The sequence below is a fragment of the Schistocerca nitens genome, chromosome 3 (genome assembly GCF_023898315.1).
Source record: "Schistocerca nitens isolate TAMUIC-IGC-003100 chromosome 3, iqSchNite1.1, whole genome shotgun sequence".
NCBI lineage: Eukaryota > Metazoa > Arthropoda > Insecta > Orthoptera > Acrididae > Schistocerca > Schistocerca nitens.
The window spans coordinates 830,261,569-830,286,819 of record NC_064616.1 but is presented as its reverse complement, the minus strand read 5'-3'; the positions used below and the strand labels follow the sequence as shown (position 1 = coordinate 830,286,819).

General features: G+C 39.9%; 1 protein-coding gene across 1 annotated transcript in view; it reads left to right on the top strand.

Moving 5' to 3' along the window:
• LOC126248853 (phosphotriesterase-related protein) overlaps positions 1-25,251 on the top strand; it is a 220,840-nt gene that overhangs the window by 112,559 nt on the left and 83,030 nt on the right. Inside the window, exons 2-4 of the mRNA XM_049950283.1 lie at positions 1,808-1,967; positions 6,188-6,378; positions 11,559-11,717. Of these exons, the coding sequence (XP_049806240.1) occupies positions 1,808-1,967; positions 6,188-6,378; positions 11,559-11,717 (510 nt within the window). The remainder of the gene's footprint in view (positions 1-1,807; positions 1,968-6,187; positions 6,379-11,558; positions 11,718-25,251) is intronic.

Genomic DNA, 25,251 nt, shown 5'->3' with positions numbered 1-25,251 from the left:
CTTGTGACAGGCATTGGGTTGACTTGGTAGGACTATGAAGCATTTCCTGGTGAACTGCAGTCACATTTTCTGCTGTGTGGACACATTTCGGAAAGTTTTTTGACTTGTTCAAAACAGATCCTGTCTGACAACATTTTCAGAACAAACATTGCATGGCACTCTTTGCTGGCTCTTTGACACCATTAAACTTCTCAGCAAACAACTGACCACACCGTTTCCATGACTTTGCTGACATGTAACTTTCCACAATGAACATCCACTGCTCCACTGTGAATACCATCATCCCCTTCACACTGCTCCACTCACAATGATACAGCCCACACTATGCTGTGAACCAGTGTGGATCACGTGGTGGATGTACACATGGTGTGCATGTCATGGGGTGTGGTTATATGCATACATTCATGTCCAATTGTATCCACTTGTCTGGGCCCTTTTATTTAATTGTCAGAACAGTCTTTGGTGTCACTAGCCAATATGAATAATGCTACACTAGCCTTGTGGATATACTATCTATGTTCTCATTGTTTTATAATTTAAGAGACACAACAAAGCCTCATACAGCTCAGTGCATAGTGTTCCATTGCTGACATACAGGACACGGGAAACCGTGAGCACCCCTAACCCACCCATGGGCAGGTGCAGATTGCACCAAATTGATTCCTTGTTATGCACATACATGAGCCATTCACCCAACCCAATCCATGGTCTCTCGGTCAAAGCAAACGGCCACTTAGACTACAGCCCAGCCACCTGACTGTACCTGCACGAGGGTTCTTTCCATCCCTGCATGCTTATGCTCATAGGTGCACCAGCTGGAACAGCCTGCCATAGTGGCTAGTTGACAGACAACAAATCCATCCAAAAGTACAGGGTTTGAACCCTAGTGGGTCTGAAGATTTTTCTATCACTTATTGCTTCTGTTACTTCTTACTACAGTTTGTTAATATGAAAAATGCCAAGTTGTGCTGTGGTTCTGAGTCCATGTTAAACTGTAGTTCCCTCTATACTTGGCTGAATAGAAGAAAAATGAGAGGATACCACTTCCAATAGGATCATGCCTAGTAAAACACTGTTTTGTTCAAACCAAATTGCAGGTCAATGACAGTTTATAATTATGGTGGTGATAGTGGCTATGATGAATAATGTCTCAGATATACAGTACACAAAATCAAAACTTCATGCAGTGAATTAGTTGAGTGCATGAAGTAGTGAGGTGCCCAGTATCATCTTATGATTTAAATTTTTTTGTTAGATTTCTTGCTTTTTGTTTTGATAGTGTAGTTTTAAATGTACTGTTTAAATTGAATGTTGTAGAGCAAGAATCAAGTGAACATAGTTCTTAGTTCATCACTTACTATCTTGGAGAAAAGTTGTTACACTACTTTTTGTATTGAAAGGAAAATTCTCTTGAAAAAATTGTAAAATCTTATGGAGGTAGAATGGATACCCAGTCTTACTTCTGAGATATCTAACAGCAGAGAAAAAAACCATATGTAACTTTAGTAATTATCAGATCCTTCCTAAGCGAGTAAAGAGAAATAGGTTGTGAAAGGCTGGAAAGGAGGATACGTTACTTAGATCCAAGCTTAAGAAGAATCCTTCATGTTATTTTTGCGCATCATCAGTAGCCTTTTTCTGAAACAAGCAATTAAGTCGTCTACCTCTGTTGGGTTTTAAAAATTTGCATTATTTTTGGTCTGGGTAAAAACAGTTTGGTCACACTACTTAATTCTTTGGTATATTAAAACTCATCTGTTGACAATCACTAGCAACTATTGCTTATGATAAACTTAATTTTTTTCAGTTCGAGGACCAGTTCTACCTAACAAACTTGGAATAACATTGACCCATGAGCACTTTTCTCTAACATTTCAAAAATTTTATGTGGAGCCACCACAACAGTTGCAAAATTATTTGCACGGTGGAATTACTCTTGAAAATGCTGGGCTTATTAGACAATATCCGTAAGTAATAATTTTATTAGACCTAGCTGAGATGTTGAAAGTATTGTCACATTCATCACTAAATTTCACTACTAAGAAGAATACATTGTGCATGATTATGTCAGAACACAGAATATTGAGGTTATATGTTTTTGGAATCGCAAATGCAGTACTGAGAGATGTAAAGCAAATGATGATTAAAATAAAATAAATGAACTAGACTAACTGATAAAAATTTACTTAATAGTTGTTAAAGTTTTTTGTTCCTCCATAGTACTATCTGGTATATCTGGAAACAAGCCGCCTGCTGTGTTTTTTAATGTGGTAGTCTCTCTGCTCTCATCCAGATGTAATTACCCCTTCACATATAGGTTGTATAGCCTGTTTTTGCTAAACAGTTGCCTGATGTCTTACAATGACAAATAATTTAGAAATATAATTTTAAAATTAATTTAAATAATGGTTTGAACTTTTCTGTGTGGCAAGATGACAAGACACTATACTTTATTCAGGACAGTGGCTGTTCATTTGGCCATCCAGATGTTGATTTTCTGTAGTATCCCTAAATTACTTAAGGAGAGTGCTGAGATTGTTCCTTTGAAAATGATGCAGCTGATTCCCTTCTCCTCCTTTCCCAAACTGAGCTCAGTCTGGGAAAGATATTACATGGTAATGGGTAATGATATTACATTATAGAGATGAATGTTTGCTGCCTGTGAGTTATACTCAGTGCAATTTACTTGGGCACTCTGTCCCTTGTGCTGAATCAGTAGCAGAGACTTGCTTTGTATGTAATCATTTTGGGCACATGGCTAGACAGTGTAGAGAGTTGAGGTGGCTCATGATTAGACAGAAGAAGTAGGCTGATAGGATAATCTGTGAGTATCTGTTCTATCTATATTAGTTATGTTGTTTCTCCTTGTTTGTCTGAGCCGTGAAAATGAGTGAGGTTGAGGCAGAGGTAAAGTCAGAGACACAAGGTGTCACCAATGAGGAGGCCTTGCAGTTGTTAGTGAATCAGGTATCTCAGTTGAGAGCAGATAATTTGGTTGTAAAAAATGTGTTACCAGAGAAGGATCATGAAGTAGAATTGTTGAGGTCTCAGGTTCTAGGTGTGGATTCAGCTATTGCTGACCTTGTTTCTCCATTCTCCTGCAGGTCATCCGATGATTTGATAGCATTTGTGGAAGATGTCAAGTCTTTGGGTAACTTATGGGGTTGGTAAGATAAACAGTTATTGCAAATTGCAATGTTGAATTTTACAGGGGAAGCAAAGTTGTTCATAAGGTCCATAGAAGCATTACATAATGCAGACATTTTTGATCAAATGAGGCAGGGGACTGAACAATGGCACAGGAAGCAGAATAGTGTACAGTTTTTTCAGCAGCAGTTGAGTATTGTGTGCAGAGTGTATAATAAAGCAATGGAGGACTTTGCAGATAGGATTAGGAAGTTGAATGTTCACACGAGTGATTTGTTACAGAATGATGAAGTGGACAAAGTGGTGCTGCAGGAGGCTGAGCAATGAGCATTCAGTGCTTTCCTGAGAGTTTGACACCAGAGATGTCTAGCAGGGTGCATACAGGGGCACACAGAGATAGCTATGCTGGGGTTAGGATAGCACTGGAATATGAGGCAATCGATAGATTGACAGGGATGAGGGATTGAAGACACGTATTTGCATCAGATGTGAAATGTTTTTATTGAGGACAAACAGGACATAAACAGGACATATGCAGAGGCAGTGCTACTAGCCACAAATGAGTGATAGAGTTGGGCAACAATTTAATGAGAATGGTAGGTCGCTGACAAGGATGTAGGGCTGATAACAGAGGTGGTCCCATTGGGAGGAAGGGTCTGTTAAATTTAGGAGGGAACCTCAGCACTGCAGTCAGGAGTTACCAGTAAAAATAAATTTAGTAAGAATGACTGAAGAAGAAGAGCATGTCATTATGGGTGTGTGGTTATCATGGAGGATCGGTTGGACATAACACACATCAAGTATCGAATACACATTTATTAATTACTGATACAGAACAAACATGCCAGTACACAAAAGTTAAGTGCTGAAAGTGCAACTGGAACAAAGCAGTCCAAAGAATCAAAGTCACAAAGATAGGGTGATCTGCGCCAGAGATGCCACAGAGCCCCCCCCCCCCCCCCCCAAATGTGGATCAAGGCGGATAGAAGCTTCATTACATGAATTTGTAATCTTGGTGCCAGTGTGGCAGTTGTAGGCGGCAGCCAGCATGGGGCGTCAGTGTCGGCGGTGCAGGCGTCCTGTGGTTCCAACAGCTGTACCGGTGGAAACGCGTCAGCCGAAGGCAGGTTGGCAGCGTCAGGAGACAGATTGGTGAGTGACCACGCTGGTTTCAGTCGATTAACGGACACTGTCTGTGGCCATCCATGTAGGTGAATGACAAACATGTTCCTACTGCGACGTAGCACATGGTGAGGGCCAGAATAAGGCAGCTGGAGGGTAGCTCACACAGTGTCATCCCACAGCATTACAAAGTCGAATGCAGCGAGGTCCTTTTGGATGAACACAGGTGGGGTGGTGTGGAGGCGGGGAATGGGGGTGTGGAGGTATGTGACATGCACACAAACCTGCTCGACCAGGGCAGGAAGATCCTCGGTTGTGGCTGACGGTGAATCCTTGACGAACTCAGCAGAAAGAAGGAGGGGTTTCCTGTAGAATCTCAGTGAATGAGGCATTCAAATCTTATTTATGGGCTGAGTGAATACCCAGCAGGACCTACAGGAGGGCCTCTGACCATAGGCCACCTTTGCACATTAGCACGGCCTTGAGTGTGCAGTGCCACTGCTCGACCAGGCAGTTCGCCTGCGGGTGGTAAGACATGGTGTGAAATTTGGCTATGCTGCAGTGTTCGCAGAGTCCCACAAAGAGGGCGGACTCAAACTGCTGTCTCTGGTTGGTCATGAGAGACAGGGGACAGATGAAAGAATGGGCAACGGTGTCGGCTGTGACGTCAATAAGTGGGACCACTTTGACCGAGCAGGTCACACAGTTGGTGATCGATAAGATGTATCTGTAACCCTCGGGACCGGCTGCGCTGGTCTCGCGGTTCTAGGCGCTCAGTCCGGAACCGCGCGACTGCTACGGTCGCAGGTTTGAATCCTGCCTCGGGCATGGATGTGTGTGATGTCCTTAGGTTAGTTAGGTTTAAGTAGTTCTAAGTTCTAGGGGACTGATGACCACAGATGTTAAGTCCCATAGTGCTCAGAGCCATTTGAACCATTTTTTTGTAACCCTCGGAAGGGGGGACAGGATCAACGATGTCGATATGGACATGCCGAAAATGCCCCTTTGGAATGTCAAACTTGCCCAATGGAGGTTGAGTGTGCATGTTGACCTTGCTGCACTGGCACAGGATGCACGCACTGTTCCAAGTGCAAAAATCGTGCTTCATGCCAGGCCAGATGAAGCGCTCCGGTGGGCTAAGCCGTACAGGGCAGTAAAGACCCTATGATGAAGGGCGGTAGGGACCAGGGGGTGGAGTGTGCCTTTAGGGCTGTCACAAAGGACAGGGATTGTTGACCCAGGTAGTATATGGGGCTAGACAGAGAGTGATGATTCGTTGTCTGATATTATTTGCTGTATATCATCATCATCAGCATGTAGTTGGTTGAGATCCTCCAGATTCAGTGGTGTTGTTAGCATGCAGATGCAGGAAAGGTAGTCTGCAACAATGTTCTCCACTCTGCAGATATAGCACGCATCAGAAGAGTGCTGACAGATGTAGTCCATATGGTGGAAAAACCTTGGCAGAAGGTCCTTAGCCGGATTAGCGTCCATGAGTGGCTTGTGATCTGTATAGATTGTGAAACGTCATCCCTCAAGGTCACTACAGAAATATTTAATCACCTCGTAAACAGCGAGGAGCTCACGGTTGAAAGTTGACAACTTGCGTTAACTCTGACTCTTGGAAAAGAAGTGGAGGGGTTGGGTGGAGTCGGTGGTGTGCTGTTGTAAAACAGCGCCTACAGCTGAGTCACTGGCATCAGTCGTGATCGAGACACAGGCCTCAGTGCAATGTTGTAGCCTTCATGCGTCAAGAAATTTTTGTCAAGAATGCTAAACTGTACTGTTTTAACAGGGTTGACTAGAATCACCTAAGTCTAAGTTCTAAAGTATCCATGAAGTAATATAGACTATTGCCATTTATATTGCAATCTGATACTTCCAATCAGAATATTATTATAAACTGCATTTTTAACAGTTACAGCAATAAGTATAATCTCACATTTGATGACAAGGAAACACATGCTGCTGTTCTCACAGAAATGCAAATGTTTAATGAATTTGGGGGAGGGACCATTGTAGAGAATACATCACATGGTCTTAACAGAAACATACCTCTCATGATTGAAGTTTCACAGAAAACTGGCATCCATGTTGTAGCAGGCACTGGTGAGTAAAAATATAGATGTAGAAGATAGTAATTTCATGGTACTAAAATAAAATGCCTCTTTAACTCTGTAATTGGGAAAACAACATTCAGTTTAATACTGTTCCATCTTGTGTTGCACAATACATTTGTGAAAACTTCTGAGTGGCAGTTCCAACACATGTGAACTAAAAAGTAAAATAAAACTACTGTTGGCATGGAAATAATGAAAACACTGAAATTTTTAACAATTTGTTTCAATTTTTATTAATCATGTATGTGACTTAACATAATGTTTTAATTTGACTCACACACCAAAATGTGTTGCAATGGTGTACATTGGGAGTAGGAAAAACACCCTACTTATCAAGTGCTGAGATTGTGATCACTATCCAGGCATCTTGATTTAGGTTTTATATGATTTCACTGTTTCATACTGTGTAGACACTGCTGTTGTTTTTTATCTCTTCATTTGTCTTTGCTTAAAAATTTTATGTAAAATATATTTTAGTGTTCTTTGAAACTTAATTTTTTATTTGTTGCAAAATGTGTAGGATGTTGCTCATAAGCAGTTAAGTCCTTATAGTACCTAAAATATTATTTTTTATGCCGATAGGAAGTTCAAGTGCAATGTTAATAACCTAAGGAGTAAAGGGAACAACTCACCAAATATTATAGAAAATGTATCATTCAGAATCACATATACCAGACCATACAAATCTTCAAGCCTGCCACCCTCTTCCTCTCTCTTTTCTCCCCTCTTCTACTCTGCCCAGTCAAATCCTCATCCTAGTCAACCTTCTTTATGTGCCTTGAGATGACTCACTATCTCTACTATTTGGTGAGTATAGAGATTTGTCTGGTTTATTTTATGTTGCTCTTAAGTGATTAATCCTTACAGTTCCTAAAATAGTACTTTATTTATGTATATATTGTTTTGAATAAAAATAAATTAGTAATTTAAGCACTGTAAGGTCATAATTGCTTATAAGAAATTTAGAATAAATAGAAACAAATTTGTATACATTTATAAAATTTATAAATACTACCGTATAATTACAAAGCCCTATTTACTAATTTTCTCAAAATTTTAATACAGTGTCACTATATAGGATGTTAAAAAAGTACTCCATATTTTGAGAGATGGTAGTATGGACCAAAACAAGCTAACACTATCCAATGAATGTGGGCTCTAAAATGCATACCTTAAGAGCTATGAGCACTTGTTCATCCTTGCTTCTGTGTAACACCTCACTTCTATTGGACAATCTTTGCTGTTACAAATGACCACCAGAACACAGTAAATGACTGAGCAAAAAAATGAGAACAGACTATTTTGTTACTGTGAAACAGCAGAGCTTCTGATGTAATCTGTTTGCTTTTACATATGACCTCCATTTTCCAGACCATAGCAGAACATAATGTCTACCATTTCCAATGTGGAATAACATGCTGCCATTATACTGGTAAGTGCAAAGATAAAACAGCAATGTAAAATCATTTTTAAAACTTATAAAAGCATAAATTGGTTCCACTAGAAATATTGCTGCTCTTACACAGACTATGAATATGGTTTACAGTAACAACATTAACAGATGTTTACAGTATGATGTACCCATGGGCAGTAGCAGAGGACTGTGTTCCTATTTTCTTACTGCATTCTGTAGGTTGTATGTAATATCAGAGAGCTTGCAGTAGAAAACAAATGTTTCACAGTAGCAAGGATGAACAAGTGCTCATAGCCCTTAGAGTCCATGTTTAATAGGCACTTTTGTCTGGTTTGGTCCTTACTATCAACTCTCAAAATGTGAATACTTTTTAACACTGTATACTCATTAATGATAGAGTAACTTTGTTATCCAAAAATGACATGTTCCTTTGACTCTGTTGTAGGAAAAAACATAAACTGGAAATGTTTGCACAATCTTAGTCTTGTATCAGTTCTTTTCTTTCAAAATTCTTCTCTTTTTTCTCTTGCTACATGATAACTCATAACCATATTGGTGTGTTAAATATCTTGGCATACAGTTTCCTTCCTGTCCAACAACTCCTTCCATTAGATATGTGCATAAGTGCCCAGCAAATATTATCTTCTTCCATACACAAAGTTGTACTATATGGCCTTTTAAGGTGTAAGAATAACAAGACTGTTCGTAATTTTAAATAATTTGCATTTGTTGTTATAGTCATCAATCTTTCATTTGGTGCTATGCTCAATCTCTTTTTCTCTTGTGCCAATATTGTTATGCCTGTATAGCTACTACTACAGCCAACTTCATCATTTGGTAAGTATTTTTCTACAAAGTTGCTTACTCTGTCAGATAGCACAGCATTTCAACTTTACCACAGTCATTCTTTCACTTCTGCACCTTCTTTACATAATGGCATATCCGATGTGCTCAGCAACTTCTTCCTCCAGTTCATGGGTGGTGATGTCCACAGTTGTTGAGCACCTTAGACAAACAACAGCATCTACAGTAACTATTCATATTCATGTGAATATTTGCTGCCAGTATAACTCTTTCAAAGTTCTCCTTGTTTTTGCTAATGTGTTTTTAACATTTCCCTTGTAGTTCACATGTTGTGGAATTTTGCTTCTGTGTAGGAGAAATCTTTCATTGCTATTAATGAGTCTTGCTCAGTTTTTGATGAGGTTTAGCAAGTCCTCACAATCTTTACTGGTACTTTCATTTCACACTAAGTGAAAGGTCGGAATTGTTTTCATTGCACTTTTACCTTTTCTAAACCAACTGATGTTCATCCAGTACTAACATGTCCCCAACAAGTTTGAAATAAAATCAACAAATAAATAATAACTAACTAAATAAATAAAAATCTTCATCCAAAAACATCTGCATGATGAAGTGTTTGTTTGATAGGAATCAGTTTCTACTGATTAAACAAGACTTATAGAAAAATAAATAATAACTAACTAAATAAATAAAAATCTTCATCCAAAAACATCTGCATGATGAAGTGTTTGTTTGATAGGAATCAGTTTCTACTGATTAAACAAGACTTATAGAAAAATAACACATTTAACATCTATAAAACCTTCAAGTCATTTAGCCTGACCCGGTTGCCTCCAAACACGTCTCTGATGATTGTCCGGTTGAAGGCATTTGTGACACTCATCAGTGAAGAGAATGTGATGCCAATCCTGAGCAGTCCATTCGGCATGTTGTTGCGCTCATCTGTACCATGCTGCATCGTGTTGTGGTTGCAAAGATGGACCTTGCCATGGACATTGGTACTGAAGTTGCAAATTATGCAGCCTATTGCGCACAGTTTGAGTTGTAACACGACGTCCTGTGGCATCACAAAAAGCATTACTCAACATCGTGGCATTGCTGTCAGGGTTCCTCTGAGCCCTAATCCATAGATTGTGGCCATCCACTGCAGTAGGAGCCCTTGGGTGGCCTGAGTGAGGCATGTCATTGACAGTTCCTGTCTCTCTGTATCTCCTCCATGTCCGAATAACATCACTTTGGTTCACTTCGAGAGGCCTGGACACTTCCCTTGTTGATAGCCCTTCTTGGCACAAAGTAACAATGTGAACATGATTTAACCGCGGTACTGACTGTCTAGGCATGGTTGAACTACAGAACACACGAGCCATTTACCACCCTCCTGGTGGAATGACTGGAACTGATTGTCTGTCAGACCCCCTCCATCTCATAGGTGCTGCTCATGCATTGTTGTTTACATCTTTGGGCAGGTTTAGTGACATCTCTGAACAGTCAAAGGGACTGTGTCTGTGGTACAATATTCACAGTCAATGTCTGTCTTCAGGAGTTCTGGGAACTGGGGTGATGCAAAACTTTTTTTGATGTGTGTATATACACAGTTCTTAAGCGAATGCCACAAAGTGGTTCCTTCATCTTTGGAATCAAATCAAAATCACAAGGACTTAAGTCCAGTGAGCATGATGGATGGTACAGTACTTCCCAGTCCCATCAACCGAACAGAGCAGCCACAGCTTGTGCTGTATGCACCCGCGCATGAATGAACTGAGACATTGCATAACAGCAGCTGTAGAAGCTGTAACTCAAGACATGGTCGCTATCATGTGGGAACAATCTGGATACCGCATTGACATATGCCATGCATCTCAGGGTGGGCATGTTGGAACACCTGTGAAAAGGTATGAAAAAAGCTTTTGAGTTTCCCATTCATCAAAAAACAAAATTCATTGTGTATAGTTATTAGTTTCAGAAATATAGATGTGCCAAATTGGATGATTCTGTTTGATACACACTGTATTCAGAATAAAACAGGGCTTTTTGTATGGGAACAAGTCTTTAATGCTTTATTGGAAACACCATCAAAGACAGATGAGCTATTGTTTTTCAGAGAATATATAATTTTCTTAATTTCAGAAGTAGAAGTTGGTGAAACATTCATATGATTGAATTTTATGAGGCTTGCATTTTAAACATACTGCTACGATTTTTATGTTGAAACATTTGTCCTATACTTTCTACTATATGGTTATGAAATATATTTGCAACTTGTGGTTTATCATTCATAGCATTGCCATTCATTTCAATAGTGACCACTTCCTGGTGGTGCCTGAGGTAGTCACTGGTGGCTCCATGTTGCAGCAGTTACTGGAAGTAGTGTGATGTTAGAGATCTGGATGATTTATTTAGTGACAGCTCTGATTGGTGGACCACTACTGTAGTCAGCACCTGGCCCAGAGGGCATGAAGGAACTAACTGGCCTGGCACAGCTCGGTGCTAGCCTAAATTCCCTGGTGGTGCCAGGATACAGTGTGACCTATTTGTGGCCATGTGATGATGCACAAGCAAGCAGGTCAATGGGCCAGCAACCTTTGGTGGTACTCCCACTGCCACCTGTCAGCCAAGTGACTGTGTGAGATTTTCTGGCTGTCGTCTGCAAATGTGGCCCGCTGTGGCTTCATCATGTAGGCCCCTCACATTACACTGGTGCAATGGACTGCTGGTAGAGAGGGTGAACGACTCATACTCAGCACATACTGTTATCATTAAGGACTTTTTCTGACTGTTTGTAGACTATGTAACATTTTAATGTGACCAATTTCATTACCAAGAAGAGAAATTTGTGCCAATTACTTATCCCAAAACAGAATGTATTTAGATAGTTTATATGTATGTACTTATTTAGTATGTTGTATTTATTGTTGTTCTAATGTATCTGATAAATCTAAAATCTTGTGCAGGTTATTACGTGGCTGGACTTCAGCCACAGAGCACTCTACAGATGTCTATTGAAGATCTGGCCAATGTTATGCATAGTGAGCTCACAGAAGGTTGTTTTGAAGACAAAAGTGTTAGATGTGGTTTCATTGGGGAAGTCGGATGTTCTTGGCCTCTGCATGGTATGTCAGTAACAAGATGTAAAATTATAATCAACATATCTGTATATCTTAGCTCTTTTGGTTTACAGAGCATATGTGAAATATGGAAGAACATACATGATTAAAAACAATCATGCCTGGAATACACATTTTCTGTTGTTTTAAATTATAACTTATTTTAAATAGTTGTCCAGTTTCAAGTGTAAGGCATGTGTTTGAATGTGTTTACATCCCTTGTGATGAAGTATATTCAGCTTTGAATAATTAATGCTGAACAGTCGTAGAATGGTTATCACATGGAAATGGACAATCGTCCAAATCCAATCATAGATTAAAATAAATTTTATATACATTTATATTCCACATTAATCTTTTGGAATTTTCTTCCATATTTGTATTACAATTTATGCACCCAAAACGACGCATAATTTGTAATATTTGAAACTGGAAAAAATTTACTTCCTGATAAGGAACAACATACACTCACAAAACTGTTATAGTCAGTCATTAACTTTTGTATAGTTTCATTATTTCTGAAGTGGCACTAGTAATCTGGTAGAAAGTTCACAGCCCGATAAGTTATATTTGCCATTGATCATCTTGAAATGAATTAATCTTTATTATTGTCATTGATACATAATAATAGAGTAGTCCAGCACAATGTACGAATGCCGAGTCTCATGGGGGTAACATTGAATAAAAAATTCTTGAGTTTCCAACTGTGTCAAGTAATTAAAATTATGCAAGCTTTCAGCCAAGCACTCCTTGGCCAAGGTCAAGTGGTATGACTGCTAGTGGGCTGCTGGTAAGCCCCTTATATACACTAGCTGCTGGCTGTGATGTCACTGGTGCCTGTGGCATTGCCATATATGGGCATATGTTGACTTGGCGTTTGATGTGACTGCTTCAACCTCACTATCGCTGGATCCCATACTATGCGGAGCTGCAGGCCACCATATCTATTTAGGGTGTTATTGGTGACTTTTATTTCAATGGCTTCTTTAAGTACACGATTGTAGAAGTCATTTGTGCAGACCATAATGGATGTTTCATCAAATTTTATCTTATGTCCATTTTCTAAAGCATGCTCAGCTAAAGCAGATTTCTCAGGGTAGCGTAAGTGATAAGATCTCTTATGCTCCTTCCCACATTGTTCCACAGTCTGTGCTGTTTGTGTGACATAAGACTCACCACACTTGCAAGGTATCTTGTATATGGAAAGTGTTCTGGGACTTGCTGCATGTTTAACTGGTCTCAGTAATTGACGGACTTTTGCCAGAGGCCTGAAGATTGATTTACCTTGTGTCATTTCAGGAGGCAGCTTGTATTGCCAAAGACAGAGCCACAGAATGTCAGGAAAGCTGTTATAGCCATTGTTCCTGAAGACCCTGCATAGGTGGCTCAGCTCATGGGGCATGTTATCAGCATCTGATATCATTCTTGCATGATGCACTGATGTTTGTAAAACAGTGCCCTTCTGTGTCAGGTGATGATGGCTGATGGTGTGCAAGTAAAGATCAGTGTTGGTGGGTTTTGTACAGATGCTGTGGCCAAGGCATCCATTTCATTTGGGGCAGATGAGAACATCGAGGAAGTGCAGTGCATTGTCTTTTTTTGCCGCCATTGTAAAATAGATGTTACCATTAATGCCATTGAGATGTTCCAGGAACTCATCAAGTTTCTCACATCTGTGGGACCAAATGACAAGCATGTTGTCAATGTATCGAAAGAAACAACTAGGCTGTAATGGTACCATGTCTAAGGCAATATCCTCAAAATTGTCCATGAAAAGATTTGCAACAGCTGGAGCTAATGGGCAACCCATTCTCAAAACTCTGAAAACAGAGCTTATAACGCCAAACACATTTGCAGTAATTTTTCTTGCTCTACACAGTCTATAATTATAAATACATTGCCAACTGTTTTTATGATTCAGGTCTGCAAATGGCTTAATGATATTTTCTTCTAAGCCAAAAGCTTTATCTGCTATGAAAACATAGGGCAAAGGCCTATTCCTACCAGGAAGAGAAGGTGGTGGTGGTTCAAATTGTTCAAATGGCTCTGAGCACTATAGGACTTAACATCTGAGGTCATCAGTCTCCTAAAACTCATAACTATTTAAACCTAACTAACCTACGGACATCGCACACGTCCATTCCCAAGGCAGGATTCGAACCTGCAACTGTAGTGGTTGCACGGTTCCAGAGTGAAGTGCCTAGAACCGCTCGGACACAGCGACCAACATGGTGGCGGTATTTGTAGTATTTTGTTCTTTAGCATACTATAAAATGTAGTGTCTTTAAGTACACCACCACTTGAAATGCACTCTTGTGTGCCAACATCAGAACAAATTATTTTATAATTAGCATCAGCAACTGCTAGCAGAGAAATGCGGAAGTGCTGTTTATAATTAAAATAAACTCTTCCACTATTGGATGGTACCACAATGTCAACATTCTTCCCATCTATAGCTTCCAGACAGCAAGGGAAATTCCAATTTTCTTCATACTCTTTGGCAATTTGCAGCCATTTGTTTTCATTCATAGGAGCTGGGAAGGAAACTGTTGTTTTAATTTCGCAACAAAAACTTTTGGACACATAAGATATATTTGTCTCAGATATGTGTTATATTTTGTAAAGTTCATCAAAGCCCCACCTCCCAGAAAGAGATAAATTATTTTTTGTTTGGAGGATCATGAGGTGGATGACTTTATTTTTGATATGTCTCTGTAAGAAGTAGAGGAAGCTGAAACAACTCCTCCTAATAATGACGAGATTGCAGGAGCAAATGACAGTGCATGTGCAAGTTGGAGAGGAAGTGCTAAGTTAAGTAGTCAGGAAAGAACAAGAAAACAAATAGAAGAAGACAGTAGAGAAGATTTAATAAAAATGTTAAAGAAAGTGGGAAAAATTTATCAAACAGAAAATTTGATCAGTTCAGCCATGTAGGTGAAGCAGTTGCCAACAATTTAAGGTATTTATTTATTTCTTACACCATTGATCCAGCTGCGATAAGCTCACAAGGATATAGAGTGTGTCAGTAAACAATTTATACATAGGTAGTATTAAAGCAGTCAATCATATATGAGTAAAAGTAACACTCCATGTTGGAGTTACACATATGTGGTAAAATGACAGACTGCAGCAAACATTAGACACAGAAAGTGATAAACAAATACAAAACGAGTGAAAATAACCATGAATACTACACAAGTATGGTACCTACATCCTTGCTCAAACTTACAGTATGGTATACCACACTCAAAATTTGTGGTCTACAGATCTACTAGGTTTTTTCATTGTGGCTAAAAGCTCTTCCAAACTGTAAAATGGCCTTTCCAGTAGAAATTGCTTCAGATGCTCCTGAAAAGAGGAATGGCTGTCAAATTTGCTTTTAACATCTGAAGAGAGAGCATTAAAAACTTTTGCACCAGGGAACTGCACACGCCGGCCGAAGTGGCCGTGCGGTTGAAGGCGCTGCAGTCTGGAACCGCAAGACCGCTACGGTCGCAGGTTCGAATCCTGCCTCGGGCATGGATGTTTGTGATGTCCTTAGGTTAGTTAGGTTTAACTAGTTCTAAGTTCTAGGGGACTAATGACCTCAGCAGTTGAGTCCCATAGTGCTCAGAGCCATTTGAACCACTTTTTGAACTGCACACCCTTTTGTGCATAGACAGGTTTTTACAATCATTGTGGAAATCATACTTTCTCCTAGTAACATATCCATGATTATGATTTTCACTGTTTCTTTTATAAAACTCAGTATCTTTGCTGATGAAACACATAAGAGAAAATATGCACTGGGAAGTAAGAGAAGTATTTTTAGTTTCCGGAAAAGATTTTACAACTACACCTAGAGTCAACACCATTTATTATTCTTACAACACGTTTTTGGGACACAAGTATTTTCTTTGCTAGTGTTTGGTTCCTCAAAATATAGTATCATATGTTGTAAGAGAATGGAAATATCCATAGTATGCTATTTTCATTATGTGTATATTTCTGCTCTTGGAGAGAATGCGTAGGACAAAATCAATGTGCTAAGTCTCTTCTGAAGATTTATTATGTGATGAGACCAGTTTACTCTGGAGTCAATTACGACACATAAAAACTTCATCGTTTCAACTCTTTCTATTGGCTCTGTGCTACACTTCACAGTTAACTTATACTCAGTTTTAGCAGTTGCAGTAAACTGAATATAATTAATCTTATTAGACTTCAATGAGAATCCATTGATGTTAAACCATTTCATTAAATCAATAAGAATATTCTTAACAGATACTTGAAGATCTTCACATGACAGATAAGCATTGTAGCTTTGTACATTGAGGTCGGTCATTTCTAAATATAAGGAACAGTAAAGGACCAAGAATGGATCCTTTTGGGCACTCTACGTTTAGTGGTTTTCCAATTAGACAAAACCAGGCCACTATGGATGTCATCAGTACTATCTACTAGTACTACTTTCTGCCTTCTACATCTACATCTACATACATACTCCGCAATCCACCATACGGTGCGTGGCGGAGGGTACCTCGTACCACAACTAGCATCTTCTCTCCCTGTTCCACTCCCAAACAGACAAGGGAAAAATGACTGCCTATATGCCTCTGTATGAGCCCTAATCTCTCTTATCTTATCTTTGTGGTCTTTCTGCGAAATATTAGTTGGCAGCAGTAAAATTGTACTGCCATCAGCGTCAAATGCTGGTTCTCTAAATTTCCTCAGTACCGATTCACAAAAAGAATGCCTCTTTTCCTCCGGAGACTCCCACCCAAGTTTCTGAAGCATTTCCATAACACTCGCGTGATGATCAAACCTACCAGTAACAAATGTAGCAGCCCACCTCTGAATTGCTTCTATGGCCTCCCTCAATCCGACCTGATAGGGATTCAACGCTCAAGCAGTACTCAAGAATAGGTCATATTAGTGTTTTATAAGTGGTCACCTTTACAGATGAACCACATCTTCCCAAAATTCTACCAATGAACCGAAGACGACTATCCGCCTTCCCCACAACTGCCATTACATGCTTGTCCCACTTCATATTGCTCTGCAATGTTACGCCCAAATATTTAATCGACGTGACTGTGTCAAGTGCTACACTACTAATGGAGTATTCAAACATTACAGGATTCTTTTTCCTATTCATCTGCATTAATTTACATTTATCTATATTTAGAGTTAGCTGCTATTCTTTACACCAATCACAAATCCTGTCCAAGTCATTGTGTATCCTCCTACAGTCACTCAACAATGACTTCTTCCTGTACACCACAGCATCATCAGCAAACAGCCACACATTGCTATCCACCCTATCCAAAAGATAATTTATGTAGATATAAAACAACAGCGGACCTACCACACTTCCCTGGGGCACTCCAAATGATAGCCTCACCTCCAATGAACACTCACCATTGAGGACAACATACTGGGTTCTATTACTTAAGAAGTCTTTGAGCCACTCACATATTTGGGAACCAATCCCATATGCTCGTACCTTAGTTAGGAGTCTGCAGTGGGGCACCGAGTCAAACACTTTCTGGAAGTCAAGGAATATGGCATCCGTCTGATACCCTTCATCCATGGTTTGCAAGATATCATGTGAAAAAAGGGTGAGTTGCATTTCATGGGAGTGATGCTTTCTAAAGCCGTGCTGATGCATGGACAGCAACTTCTCTGTCTCAAGGAAATTCATTATATTCAAACTGAGAATATGTTTGAGAATCCTGCAAGAAACCGATGTTAAGGATATTGGTCTGTAATTTTGAGGATCCGTCCTTCTACCCTTCTTACATACAAGTGTCTCCTGTGCTTTTTTTCCAGTCGCTCAGGACTTTACATTTGGCAAGAGATTCATGATAAATGCAAGCTAAGTAAGGAGCCAATGCAGTAGAGTACTCTCTGTAAAACCGAATTGGAATCCCATCAGGACCTGGTGATTTATTTATTTTCAACCCATTCAGCCGCTTCACAACCCCAGGCATGTCTATCACTATGTCCTCCATACGGGAAGCTGCACGAGACACAAATGGCGGTATGTTTGTACGATCCTCCTGCGTGAAAGATTTCTCAAATGCTAAATTTAAAATTTCAGCTTTCGTTTTGCTGTCTTCCATTGCCAGGCCAGACTGATCAATGAGTGACTGGATGGAAGCCTTCGACCCACTTACCGATTTTATGTAAGACCAGAATTTCCTTGGGTTTTCAGCAAGATCTTTTGCTAAGGTATGATGGTGGTAGTGGTTGTATGCTTCGCGCATCGCTCTTTTAACAGCAGCATGAATTTCTACTAACTTTTGCCTGTCCTCATTCTTCCGATCTTTCTTGTACTGTGAGTGCAACTGTCTTTGCTTCCTGAGCATTCTCCGAATTGCGCTGTTAAACCACGGTGGGTCTTTTCCGTCCGTAACCCACTTTTTCGGCACATACTTCTCCAATGCATGATTTACAATGTGTTTAAAATTTGCCCATAATTCTTCCACGCCCATCACACCGGAAGTAAATGAAGTCGATTCATTTACTAAGTGGGATGCTAACAACTGCTTATCTGCTCTTTCTAGTAAGAATACTCTCCTAGCCTTCTATCTTTGAGGTATGATTCTACTCACTTATTTGCTGTGCCACTTAGTCCTAATTGGTCTGCTTTCTCGAATAGGATTTGGTGGGTCACTGTCTCAAAGGGTTTTGATAAGTCACAAAATAATCCTGTTGTTACCATTTTATCAAAAAAATGGTTGAAATGGCTCTGAGCACTATGGGACGTAACATCTATGGTCATCAGTCCCCTAGAACTAAGAACTACTTAAACCTAACTAACCTAAGGACATCACACACATCCATGCCCGAGGCAGGATTCGAACCTGCGACCGTAGCAGTCGCGCGGCTCCGGACTGAGCGCGTAGAACCACTAGACCACCGCGGCCGGCATTTTTTCATTAATTGAAGCGAGAACTTTATTTGTGAAAGCATAGATTGCTTGTTCAGTTGACAGACCCTTTTGGAAACCAAACTGACTTTCACTTGATTTGAAAATAGCTATATAAAAATAAAGGCTAATTTAGTAAACTGAATTTATGATTGTTTGCAAGAGGCAAGAGGCAAATGTCAATTTGATGAGTGTACTGAAGGAAAGTAATGTGTTGAATGCATAAAATAAAACAAAAATTAATATTGTTAGATAGGTTCATTATGCAGAAAGTGTCACCAGAAATCTGATACTGTATTGCTGTCTGAAGTAAGCAGATCATTCCAAAGCACTAAAAAGTATCTCATTGTTGGCAAATTTCTGGAAATTTATTTCCTTTTTAGAGCTTATGAATGGTGCTTAAAGCAGTATGTTACTTTTCTCAACACCACTAATATCACTTGTTTTTCAGAAAAGAAATTACTACGTATTTATCTCTCTTGAGGATCATTGTACCTAGTACACTGCCTTTCCCTTTATATATTTTAGTCTCATGCAAACAATATTAACCCTGCATGCGCAAATTAAGATAAAATTTGATAATATTTTTAGAGTTCTCCACTACTGAAACTGTTTTGGTACTCTAACAAAAGAAAATATAAGAGCTCATATTATATGAAATCAAAAATAATAGTAAGTGCTCATTGTCAGTATAAACAATAAAAATTAAAAAATTCATTTTTTTCAAATGTTATTTTATCCCTCTGTACGGGGCAAAAATGAGGACAAGGTACATTTGTCAGCTTCACAGCAATTAATAAGAATAATTTAAAGAACTTTATTACATATAATATTATTCCTGTATTATATAGTCTTATATTATTGTTATATATTCTTAAAAGTCAGTAATTGTACATATTGAACTTTTTGATATCCTATGCAAGTACATTAAAGTTCGAAAGGAATCCCCAGTGGCCAAAAATCTGAGGTTCACTGCCAACCAGATTTCTGGTGGAATTGCTTCACAGAAGTTTGTATTGGTTCTGAACACAAGAGGATCCACAAGAGACAGGAAACTATCGAAATCTTCCATGCACATCCTCGCATAATTTTTGAAATATCAACCATCTTCAAGAGGTAGTTCTTGAACAATCATTGCATAAGCTCCATGCGTAGTCCATTTGTGAAGGAACTCTTGTTGGCACTTCCTTTGCCTTTCTTTCCTTTCTTCATCCCTAAAAATATAAAGTTATCCACATCCGTTTGGGAAGCCATTACAAATTCTGAACAGCTCTGCACCACCGAACCCACTGATAAAAACTGCCAGATGTAAACCCATGATGATATATGTATGGCTTGGAAGGATCACACTCATACAAGTCACAATACATGTCTTGGAGATGTGTATACATGTTGTGCATACTTGTGCTGATACAAATCCCAGAAGTAAATGTACCTTTAGGCTTCAGCAAAGCCTTTGACACTGTCAACTTCATTTTACTTGCCAAACTTGCTAAATTGCTCAGAAAGTGCAGCACATTGGTTTCACTCATACCATATGCTCATAACCTCCTGTTGTACCTAAGTGCAATTTTAATGTTGTATCTAAGTGCAATAACCCTGGAGACAGCTATCGAGAATCTCAATACTGTGTGCAATGTCAAAATGGGTGCACAAGATAGTGTTAAAACTCCATCCATCCAAAACCCAATCAACCACTTCTCTCCATACCCTACAAAAATATAAAAAGCTCTTCTCTTGATTTGAAAAGAAACTGGTACAAATACTTATACTTCCAATTACTGATCACAGCAGTTTTATTCTGCAAGGCCTTTCTCAGGAAAGCTCACAGCACCTGGCACTTGTTATGAATGCCTGTGTTCATTATATCTGTGATGCTTGCCTCTTTGACCATATTTCAGCATAATATGCAGGGCTATCCTGGCTGTGTGCAGAAATTTTCATATCTTCTCTAATGTCTTAGCAATGTGCACTGTTCCCCGTATGTCTCCTTGACCATAATGCTCTTGCCTGAACAATGTGGTGGAAACACTCATTCCTATCAGAGCAAACTCCTTTCTGTTCCACTCCATTGTTCAATTGCTTTAATTCCTTCTAAGTAATGGGAACCCAACTCTGTAATAGTCCCCCTCATTGCATTAAAGAACTGAATAATACCTCCACCTTCAGAAGACAGTTAATGACATATCAACTAAAGCAACAATAATTGTTACCATTGTCCCAGTGTGCACTCATTGCCTTTATACATTCTTCTTTCCAACCAGATATTCCTCATTCCCCAATATTCTTAGCTGGCACAGTCTACGTAAATTTACTTTCCCAGAACTCATTGTATCGGAAAACATATATTTTCTACAACTATAAATTATTTTCATATCTTCCACTATCATTATTGTCATTACTACTACTACTACTACTACTACTACTGCTGCTGTTATCACACAGGCAGTCAGCTGTGACTGTAAACTGCAAGAGGGGAGAGGAGCAGTGTGGGGGAATAAGCCCTACCTCTCTGTTGAAGGACAGTCATCCTACGTCTGCATTCTGTGCTTCTACAAAAGTAGAATTGACATAACAATCATAAAGATCACTGATTCCTTTTGTTGTGGTGAAAGTCACATTTAAATCCCCAGAAGTAGTCTCTTCACTCAATTAAAAAAAAAAAAAAAGAAGAAGAAGAAGAAGAAGAAGAAGAAGAAGAAGAAGAAAAGCAATCCATAACTCAAAATAACTGGTACAATGGGACATACCCGTTGCCATGCACCTCACAGTGGTTTCCATAGTACAGACATAGGCGTAGATGTCAGTTCATATTTAGTATTACTTACATACATTGTCACTACAGACATGTAAATGGTTTTAATAGTATTAGTTATACTAAAATTTTATTTCTTTGGTTACTGTGTGTGTGAAGCTCTGGTCCCATGTAAGAGAGAGCGTGATGGCCATAGTCAGACCTGGTTAGATAAATAAACAAACAACTTCATTCCCAGTACCCATACTAGAAGCAAAAATAAGACAAAAATAAGAGAGGAGAAGCAGAGATAGGCAACATTACAGCTAGTAAACACTGATCAGCCACAACACTATGAACACCTACTTAATATCCAGTACGTCCACCTTTGGCATGGATAACAGCAGCAACACATCATGGCATAGAAGCAATGAGGTCTTGGATAGGTCACTGGAGAGAGTTGGCAAAACATCTGCACACACAAGTCACCTAATTCTCATAAATTCCCAGGAGGGGGGGGGGGGGGATGAACTCTAAAGACACATTCAATCACATCCCAGATGTGTTCAATCAGGTTCAGATCTGGCAAGTTGGAGGACCAGCACACCAATTGGAACTCACCACTGTGTTCCTCAAACCACTCCATCACACTCCTGGCCTTGTAACATGGTGCCTTATGTTGTTTAAAAATGCCACTGCTGTTGGGGAATGTGATCATCATGAAGGGGTGTAGGTGGTCTGCAACCAGTGTATGATACTCGTTGGCTGTGATCATGCCTTGCATGAGCTCCATTGGGCCTATGGATGCCCATGGGAATGTTCGCCAGAGCATAAAGGAGCCACCGCCAGCTTGTCTCCATCCCACAGTATAGGTGTCAAGGAGCTGTTCCCCTGGAAGGTGACAGATTCGTGCACTCCCATCAGCATGATGAAGGAGGTATTGGGATTCATCAGGCCATGCAACAATCTGCCAGTGTGCCATTGTCCAGTGCCAGTAGTCACGTGGCCATTTCAGTCATAGTTACTGATGTTGTGGTGTTAACATTGGCACATGTATGGGTTGTCAGCTATGGAGGCCCATTTTTAGGAGTGTTCAGTGCACTGTGTGTTCAGACACACTTCTATTTTGCCCAGCATTAAAATCTGTTGTTAGTTCCGTCACAGCTTGTCACATCACAATCTGCCCTCAGTCAAACTCAGATAGATTGCATACCTTCCCCATTCTACGCATGAAAAGGAGGCTCGCTGATACTACATGCATGTGTCTGACCAGCATTCATTCCTTGCCAGGTTATGCTGCTATTGCCTGGATGGGTTTATATTGATTGTAGGTCAGTAGTCATAATGTTCTGGCTGATCAGTGTATGGTTTTACTGTTGCCAACAGCATCATGTGAAACAGCACAGTCCAAAACAATGAGCCTGTTCTCATGGACCACTACCTGGTTTAGTGGCTGTAGCACCTGGGGATCAGTAATGTTAGGTGGCACTGGTATCTTATCATGAAGATGTATTTCAAAGGGTAACTCTAGTAGATACAAAAGAAGTGGGTTCAAAAGTATGTTAAAAATGTACTCTTATTGAGTGAATGGCTTAAACAGGTGTGACCTTATTACCCTGGGAACTGTTAATGATAGGCCACCATAGATGAATGGGGTGTGGTATGCCCAAAATAAGAGCATAGTGTCAATGCTATCAAGCCTCATGTAACATGAAGTCAAGACAAGGTCTGTTGTGGCACCCAAATAAGTGCATCATAATGGCAGGGCTTGCTTCCAAGAAGGGGAGAAGGGGACTTGTGACAACATGGGAAATATGGTGGCTCACTTTGGTGCACAAGGTGAGTAGCTGGTGGGATAGGAGGCACAGTTCAGGTACCTAGGAGGGAGAGGGGAGTGTAGGAAATGCATTTGTGGTTCAGTGTGAGGCTTGTGACTTGTGGCCTGTGGAATAGGGAGGATTTGACTACTGGTTCTGTTTACAACATTTAAATGAACTGAAAATATTGCACACTATTTTTGGATCATGCAGCCACATTGAATTGACTTCAGAAGTCTTTGAATAGGAGCAGGTATGATACTTGTAAATGTATACAGTTGGCCCATCTCTTCAAAGTTAGTTCATGCAGCCAAAGGCACAGTGTGATTACATGAGCCTTCGCTCACTTATCACAGAGATATGTGGTAGAAAGTGTGGCTAGGTGCTGGCAGGCAAGTGGCACAATGAATCTCAATGCAGACTCCTCTGTCCTACTCTTGTGTAATAATGAAACTTTTATGAACGGAATGATGAGCAGGTCTTTGACAAAAGTTAGGGTGTCCCAGGAGGAATGGTCAATATTCAAAGATGCGACAAATGATTGTTCTAAGCAAAAATTTTTTCACTACCAAACACCATTAAGAGTACTAGATTTTTCTCACAATACATCCACTGGGACCACCAGCAGAGGCATTACTGCTTATTGCTGTGATTGGATTGGAGAGTTCCTAGATAACAGAACACAGCATGTCATTCTCAATGGAGAGAAGTCTTCAGAAGTAAGAGTGATTTCAGGTGTGCCGCAGGGGAGTGTCATAGGACCGTTGCTATTCACAATATACATAAATGACCTTGTGGATGACATTGGAAGTTCACTGAGGATTTTTCCCAGATGATGCTGTGGTGTATCGAGAGGTTGTAGCAATGGAAAATTGTACTGAAATGCAGGAGGATCTGCAGCGAATTGACGCATGGCGCAGGGAATGGCAATTCAATCTCAATGTAGGCAAGCGTAATGTGCTGCGAATACATAGAAAGATAGATCCCTTATCATTTAGCTATAAAATAGCAGGTCAGCAACTGGAAGCAGTTAATTCCATAAATTATCTGGGAGTACGCATTAGGAGTGATTTAAAATGGAATGATCATATAAAGTTGATCGTCGGTAAAGCAGATGCCAGACTGAGATTCATTGGAAGAATCCTAAGGAAATGCAATCCGAAAACAAAGGAAGTAGGTTACAGTACGCTTGTTCGCCTACTGCTTGAATACTGCTCCGCAGTGTGGGATCTGTACCAGATAGGGTTGATAGAAGAGATAGAGAAGATCCAACGGAGAGCAGCACGCTTCATTACAGGATCATTTAGTAATAGCGAAAGCGTTACGGAGATGATAGATAAACTCCAGTGGAAGACACTGCAGGAGAGATGCTCAGTAGCTCGGTATGGGCTTTTGTTAAAGTTTCGAGAACATACCTTCACCGAAGAGTCAAGCAGTATATTGCTCCCTTCTACGTATATCTCGTGAAGAGACCATGAGGATAAAATCAGAGAGATTAGAGCCCACACAGAAGCACACCGACAATCCTTCTTTCCACGAACAATACGAGACTGGAATAGAAGGGAGAACCCATAGAGGTACTCAGGGTACCCTCCGCCACACACCGTCAGGTGGCTTGCAGAGTATGGATGTAGATGTAGATGTAGATGTAGATATCCATAAGGTTCAACCTGTGAAAATCAATGATTGCAATACAATCTGACTGGGGTGTTAGCCATGTAATTTGGTATAGCCCTTCATAGGGTGGAGAGAATTGACTTGTTTTTCTCTTTTTGATAGCCAGGTTTTGCAATAAGACTTAGTCAAAATGACAGTAGAGGAGCAGCAGTGCACCTTTGTTATTGCTCTTCATCTGTCTAGCTGTGACTCTGAGGTTACTCTTCGGCACCTGTCACTGGATCATTGTAAGTTGTTGGGGCCAGGCTTTTCACTTAACACAAATCAACACCCAGAGGCAGTTTATCCAACTCAAATGGATAACTCATTAGTCATATATGTACTCCTTGTAGGATGTGTGACCCTTTGACTCGGGAATTGTACTGTTGGCAATAGACATGTGTATGGAAAATATCAATT